General features: G+C 36.0%; 1 protein-coding gene across 2 annotated transcripts; it reads left to right on the plus strand.

Moving 5' to 3' along the window:
* The first annotated feature begins 7 nt into the window (after positions 1–7).
* On the plus strand, positions 8–6,694 carry LOC133518950 (uncharacterized). 2 transcript variants are annotated; one of them, XM_061852747.1, is made up of 3 exons: positions 8–4,683; positions 4,757–5,534; positions 6,350–6,694. In XM_061852747.1, the coding sequence occupies exons 1-3, from the start codon at positions 4,481–4,483 to the stop codon at positions 6,557–6,559; spliced, it is 1,191 nt and encodes a 396-aa protein (XP_061708731.1). In that variant the 5' UTR covers positions 8–4,480; the 3' UTR covers positions 6,560–6,694. The 2 variants fall into 2 exon arrangements, with proteins under 2 accessions (XP_061708731.1, XP_061708732.1); XM_061852748.1 differs by having other exon boundaries at positions 4,760–5,534.
* Positions 6,695–7,878: the final 1,184 nt, after the last annotated feature.

Here is a 7,878-nt window from a genome sequence, read left to right on the forward strand (position 1 = left end):
TAATACAGTGTATTCTCTTTTCTGTGATTACCTAAGAGGAAAGCGGACGGCCGCTTCTCTATACTAGCGTAGTCCCCATTTTCCTCTTACATTAGGGTAAATATTTTTTCATAATTTTATGTAAGTATATTAACAAGAGCTATACTACGTTTGACTTTTTAAAATTATTGTAATAAATAATTAAGAGTGATATACAGGTTTCATACACATTTTTAAATGCTCCTAAAGGCCATTCCAGACGGAGACAATTTTCGCCCAATCTGATGAAATTTCCTGATTAAATCAGGTAGTGTGGACGTGAAAATAAACTTGGCTCGGCGATCTCACCAGATTCAAGTTAATTTAATTATAAGATATTGGCCGATCAAATTGACGACGGGGAGATGCGGACGCAAGAATGCCAATTTTCAACGCTAGTACTTATGCTCATTTAGGGGCATTTTTTATATAGGTATTTCGAGCGCGAATCTAACCATAAATCTAAAATTGGTGATTCAATAGGGTACATATTTGACTGTATTTAAAATAAATTATTTTACACCATGCACGAAATAAAGTACCACAACATTAATAGAAAGACGTAGACAGCAGTGATTTTTAGACACTAGTATAAAACTATGAAGAGTAGGTAACTTGACCGTGACGTCATTTGCTATGGGAGCGTGCACGACTGTCACGCAACCTAGTGTCCGCAAGTCTAGGGGAAAACGTCAATTCACTACATCTTATAAAACTACTCCAAAACTAAAAACTACTGAACGGATTTTCATAGGACTTTCATCTATCAATAGAGTGATTTTTGAGGAAGGCTTAAGTATATAACTTGTTAAGATTTTGTGTAAATTGTTTGAAATATAACGATGTTGTCGGAAAAAATCACGCTGGCTAGGAGCTTTAATCGAAAACGCTGCCTAATCCGTTTGAGCTATAACAACACAATGTATGGTGGGGTTGTTTCTCATTCATAGGTCTACAAAAAAGTCCGCGATGTTAAATGTCTATCTTTTAAGGATAACTTACTATATCCATTCTTAACTTCTAGAAAAGGATCACGTAATATGTGGCATTTGCAAAGCTATTTACATGGATACATTATTAACAATTATCAAAATAAATACGTTAGTTATATTAAGTATTTCATACAGATTACAATGATCCCTTACACCATACAATTTAAATGAATATTTTAGGAGTAATCGTAAGTCAAAGTTTCATTTCGAGCCATATCATTGTACGAAATGTTAAAGACGCTATCCGCAGTTAGTTCAAATTTTTACCACCTTATGCGCTGGGATCGCTTTACTTACCCCCACCATGCACTTCGCACGGTCCCATGTTTTGACAGTTCGAAAAAGAAACTGATTTTAATATTTACTTACTTAGTCAAGTACCCTATTGTGTGCGTGTGTGGACGCTAGATGAGGTTGACGCCAATTTTTTCCTGATCAAATTGGTCGATTTGATCATCCCGCCTGGACTGACTGGCCTTAACTCTTATAATAATTAAACATTCGAGAAAAAGCAAACTATGGTCGATAAAAAAAAATAGTGGTGAAATTGTGTCAAAACATTTTCAAAAATGTTAATATCCAGAGAGGAAAATGAGGGCTACGTTTGTATGAAAAGGCGATTTCGCGCGGATCCTCTTCCACTTTCGTCTTAAGTGATTCTGGGACATAGGTACCTATATAAGAGATAATTATTTTTTACTGTTTTTATAAATAAATGTAAAATTATATTTAGTATGAAGTAGTTATTATAAAATTCTTTTAAACAATATTTAATAATGCTTAGAAATAAAGGAAAAGTGGACAAAGTCACTGCCCCTCTCCTCTCTAGACTCGAACTCGCGATACCGGGCGAGCTGCTATCTTCCGGGTTTGAATGGAAGCGCTTTATTTTTTAGGGTTCCGAAAGGGAACAATTATGGGATAATACGTGTGTCTGTCTGTATGTCTCTCCGTCAGTATCATGCTGTGTACACACCAACCCGATTTTTTAACAATTATGGCTTGGATTAAAGTCCTTTAAGCTAACACCAACCGAACGAACGCGAACGAAGCATATTCAGCGTTTGCCTTCGCTTGTTGGTCTTTCGAGAACCAACGAACATACGACAACCAACACTGAAAAACGTTCGTTGGCGATCGTTGGCTTGGTGTGTACGCACCTTGAGGGTACATCCACATCGACCGAACGAACGCCACGCACGAAGGATAGCAAATGCTCTTTGGCAACTGTTCCAGCTCAAACTGATATGATTTTTAAAATTGCCGCTTTTTTCTACTGACCACGAAAACGATCTGATAAACACTTATAGGATAAACATTTCATCCTACTCTCTGGGGATCTTGCTTGCCAATCAATTTGCTGCAATTTTCTTAGCGTTTTCACACTATCCGCAGTACAGGATTGGGCTGAGTAGAATGTTTTGATCATTAAAACATATTGTTCCAGCGTAAAACGATCCATAACGAATTTGCCGTAATAGTACATTACGATACAAGTGCGAAAAAAAAGGAAATTCGAAAGGAGTGGCGACAAATTAAAACACGACCGAAGGGAGTGTTTTAAATCGACACGAATTACCTATTCGCACATGTATCGTAAAACGTTTTACAGTACATTTGGCTCTTTAAATGTTCGACACAGTAACGTAATATGCTAATTTTTGCACTAGTGCAGTAAAGTAGCACCTTATGTACTGAAAAATAAGTTTAATTTTCAAATTTGCCGCCATAGCACATAGGCGACATAAAAAGTTGTATACGTCTAACAAGGAAAGGTACCCAACTGTCCGGTTCCGATTTGATTTATATATGTTATAGAGTAGTCTAAAATAACGGACACGTATTTTTATTTAGCTGCCCAAACTCAACCTATTGGGAGAAATTGTCCTCCAAAGTACTAAAAAGTTAAGTACTAAATCTTTTAACTCCTATAGAAAGTGATGCTCAAGCAACTTGCTAGTTAATGGCTTGTTTGAGTATATGTTTGAGAACAGGAAAAAAATGTACACGTGTTTTATTATATCTGCTTAAACTCAAGGTTTCCTAAATCAATTTGCGAATTTCAGTTTTTGCGGTAATGTTGCGGTAGGCAGGTGTGAACAGGATGTCGCGTGTCGCATACACATACACATACATATAGGTAATATTGCTAAAGATGGTGTCGCCACCACAGACTACGGACCTAGATAATTAACTGGATAGAGTAAACTCAGAAAAAGTGTGTCCACATGAGAAGTCAAACTAGCGCCTTGCATATCGTTCTAATTAGGGTGACCATAAGTCATACTTATATGGGATATTAGGATATGTTGGAATATATAGTTTGGCAAAGTAAGATCTAGCTTTTCTAACTGAGAGAATCATGCTGTCTTTTCCCTATGCTATACTAGCATTTTCCTATGCTATGACCAATGACCATTTTTGAGTTCGTAACCATATAATAAGTATACACTTATTATATGGTTATCGATACTAGTCATAAAAATATTTTAAGTTTAAAATATAGGTGTTACGCATACAATGCCCAGACATGTGTTTGTAAATGAATAAATGTAGGCCGTTGGTGGCCACTGTCGAACTCAAAAATGGTCATTGGTCATGTCGTCTTCTGGCTTCCTTAGTAATTGTTTATTGAAGAAGTATTTTTACCCGACTGCCAAAGGGAGGAGGGTAATGTTTTTCGAGTGTATGTATGTCTGTTTCTTTGTGGCCTCCTGTAGCCTAAATGGATTTTGATGTATGAGGTATCGTTAAATTCGTCTTGATCACGGGAGTGTCATAGGATGGTTTTTTGGGGGTACCTAAAAAGTTATAAATGCAGCGCACCCGGGCGAGGCAAACGCGCGCGCCGCCTCGGCCGAGGCACATCTACACTTGCCGGTTTGTGCGTGAGGAAATTGCCTCGCGCGTATGCTCGTTCTGTGTGGACCCGCCTATTTGGGATTTATATGTTATTTCTACTCATAAACAGTCAGTCCATTACCGTCATACAAGTCTATAAAAATGGTGATGGAATGGAAATTTTTTCCTGTTACGATCGAAAGTTTGTGATTCTGAAGCTGCAAAAATTCATACCATGCACATATTCATACTAATATAGGGTCCCTTTTATTTTGCAAATTGCGGGATCTTTCTCTTTTACTCTCACTAAAACGTAATTAGAGTGACAGAGAAAAATACCCGCAATTGATGTACTTCGATTTTCGCGGTTATAGCCCTGAATTAAGTATGGTGTGTGAAGCGCTTTAGCCGGCAATTATTAAAAATTGCGTGCCATTTGTTGCAACGTTTGTAGAACCCTTAATGGATTTTAACTATTATTTAATTTTGTATTTTTGTGCTGTGCTGGCTTCCATGCTTTTATCTAATTAGCCCAGCGTAAGATATTCGTTCATATCACATTTAGATTTAGATTGCTATCTGTGGTATCAGCCGTTAAGTTCGATTTGCAAAATATCGTTTAAAAAAATATGTATTACAAGTTCGCTGTCATTTCATTTATAACTTTTCAGTTATTAATTTATTTGCCTGTTAAGTTCCTTATCAACGTGATCATTATGAGTTTGAGAGACGACGAATCATGCAGCGATGATGAAGTATTCTACGGAAAGTTAAGTCTAAAAGAAGTTAAACACATGTTTATTAGACACCAAAATAACAGACAAACTATAGCGTAAGTACGGTTTTTTTAATTATAAATGCATATGCATACTTCACGAAAATAATATTATATTATATTTTTACAGCAGTAACGAACACCTTCAGAATGATAATCATAATATGAGCCTAAAACTTATATCAACTCACTCGGAACCTGATATTACATCGAAGTATAAAGGTGATGCATCACCAGAAAACATTCCAAAATCACTGCCGAACACAACATTATCCCCTGACGAACCGAATTTATTCGCGAACTGGGATGTCTCAAACAGTTTCTTAAATTTAGAAAAAATTGTAGAAAAATCATGTGATAGCTCAAGTAAGGAGTTTGATAATACCCTTGAGGAAATAGAATACATATTGAAAAATACACCTAAAGCAGAGAAAAACAATACAGACAATAACTATCACAAAGAAACAGAATTAGAGGGGAATCAAATTCCTATCCAAGTGAATAAAGAAAAAGTGACTTTGAATGCAAAACCCTCAGCTGTAGTAACCCCGATGAAGCATTTCCAGAAAGAGAAAGAAGTATTTGCTACTCCGTCATCTGTGCTACATACAAAACCCGCCTTATGTAGAACACCAGCTAACGCTCCATTTTTCAAGAAGCCATCCACATCCTCAGTAAAAAAAACTCCTGGCAAAAACAATGCATTTCAACATATTGCTAGTCCTGTGGCATACTACATCAACAATAGCCCACAAATTCCATTGATACGGAATGTGCACCCTAAGAAAACCTTGCCAGGACTATCATCCATACCAAAGCTTGTGAAGAGTTCTATAAGCAAGCCAAGTAATAAAGAGAATGTCTATCTTCCTTCTGTTGCATATAAAAGTGCAAAGAAAACCACTGTGGTAAGTATTATTTATTTCTTGTATTTTCCAAGCTCCTGTAAATAAATAAAAAATACCACTTGAGTGTAATGTTCAAAAATCAAACAAAAACAATCAATCAAAATATCTAAACACGCCTCTATTGTCAATGTTTAGAGTGCATTTTCATGTATTTTTGAGCACCTCTGCTGCTCTGATATATCTGATGGTGATTATGTTTGATGCCAACTACTAGTTTCTGCCCTATTTTATTTATCAATCTACAAGTTAGAGTTTGAATAGTCTGAATCAGCACCATACTTAGTGGTCAAAGCAAAATAGTGATATAAAAGCCATAAAAGGTATCTTATGGACCCTATATCAGTATGAATGTGTGTATGGTATGCACTTTTGCAGGGTTATTCCCACTAGTTACCACTAAGTTGTTACCAGTGGAAACTACTGGGATTTGTTTTTCCCACCTTTTACCAGTGGTAACTACTGGGAAAAAAATCCCACTAGTTACCACCAACTTGGCTAGATTTTTTTCCCCCAGTAGTTTGTAAGTGGGATTTTTTTTTCCAGTAGTAACCACCAACATTTTGTTAGATTAAATACTTTTGCAGCTTCAGAATCAAACTTTCGATCTTAATAGGAGAAAAGTGTCCCAAGATTTTTATTTCGATTCCATTACCATTTTTACAGACATGTATGACAGTATTGGACTTTTCATTATGAAAATAAAATAAAATAACATAAACCATCTAAAAAAAGTGTAGTATACAACTTTAAATTAAATGGCCAACAAACTATATAACCATGTGGGAAAACTCTTGGTAATTTGTAAATTATTTCAGATTGATGTATCAAATGCACCCAAGATGCCACAAAGTCAATGGGCAAAGAAATTGACAGAGTCATTGCCAAGGCCTGCAGTAATAAAACACATACACAGAGAAAAAGACTTCTTAAATAAACAATTACTAAGGCAGCCAGAAGACAGTTTTGGTGACTTATCACTCCATCAAGCTGATATATCGGTTTGTACTAAGAAAGCTGCATTTTAAGCCTGGGCCTATTTGTTACATTGGCAATAGGTAATGTTTGACTGACTTAGTAAGTAACTTTAATTATTAGTATTCTTGACTTGTGTATTGTTAGAATTGAGATGATTTGTTTGAATAAAATGTTATGTCATTAAATGTATAATTTTTCTCAAGAATTCAACTATAACCAGAAATTTATACATACAGGTACAACACAATCACACGTTTTCGCAATTTGGTACTGGGACTGTAGTGCCAATACCATCCCTTTCAATAGCGCTGGACTTGAATAAGCATGAGAGAGATAGCAATATGACTTCAGTCGCCAGTTGGTATCGCATTTAGTATAGAACCTAGAGTCCCAACAGAAAAACTGGCTTCAACGTCACCCTTCTTATTACATCTACTCGGTCGCCGGCCACTTTTTGTAAGGAAGCCAGTTGGCTCTACTCATGCTATTTTTAGTAAGCGCATTAGATGTTAAGACCTATTAGATAGCGCTGTTTAGATAGAATCCTGAATCCGCATTTTCAACATTTCTCTAGAACAATTCATATACTTAAACTAATTTTATCGAGCAGTACGTCTGCGAGCCATACATTTTTTTAAATATAAAAATGTATAATTTTGACTTTCTCTGGAGTTACCAAGAAATCGGGCTTCTAATGTTTCTGTTTATTAGGTTTAACAGTTAAGTGTTTTACACGAAAATCCATTATTTGAAATTTTACAACGAAGTTTAAAAGTTGTGAACAGATTTGTGTCTGTCAAAGAGCTGATTCACCTTTGTATGGATTAGCACATTGTATCCCAAGTTACAAATTTTGAATCGCGCAGATTCAAGAGTTTACCAAATTGCTTGCTAGATGGCGAAAAAGATTCTAATGTTTCTGTTTATTAGGTTTAACAGTTAAGTGTTTTACACGAAAATCCATTATTTGAAATTTTACAACGAAGTTTAAAAGTTGTGAACAGATTTGTGTCTGTCAAAGAGCTGATTCACCTTTGTATGGATTAGCACATTGTATCCCAAGTTACAAATTTTGAATCGCGCAGATTCAAGAGTTTACCAAATTGCTTGCTAGATGGCGAAAAAGAATCAAATTGAAACACCTAAGTATGAAAAATTTGGTACTTAATTACAATTTTTGTTTATTTTGTTGTGGAGTTAGCCAGTCATAACTAAAAACAGCTCCACCATCGACATATATATATCTAAGGACGGGCCTTACGGGCAATGAGAATGGGCCAGTATAGCGGTGTCACGCACACGAATTCGAGCCAATCGCGCAGTCTAACACCACAACGCGATTGGTTGATGATTTCACATCGCGCGCGCG

Source organism: Cydia pomonella, chromosome 6 (genome assembly GCF_033807575.1).
Source record: "Cydia pomonella isolate Wapato2018A chromosome 6, ilCydPomo1, whole genome shotgun sequence".
In the NCBI taxonomy this organism is placed as follows: Eukaryota; Metazoa; Arthropoda; class Insecta; order Lepidoptera; family Tortricidae; genus Cydia; species Cydia pomonella.

Coding starts and splice junctions, on each gene's coding strand:
- LOC133518950 (XM_061852747.1), top strand. CDS start 4,481: ATGTATTACAAGTTCGCTGTCATTTCATTTATAACTTTTCAGTTATTA. Junction 4,684..4,756: donor AATAACAGACAAACTATAGC/GTAAGTACGGTT, acceptor ATATTTTTACAG/CAGTAACGAACACCTTCAGA. Junction 5,535..6,349: donor GTGCAAAGAAAACCACTGTG/GTAAGTATTATT, acceptor AAATTATTTCAG/ATTGATGTATCAAATGCACC.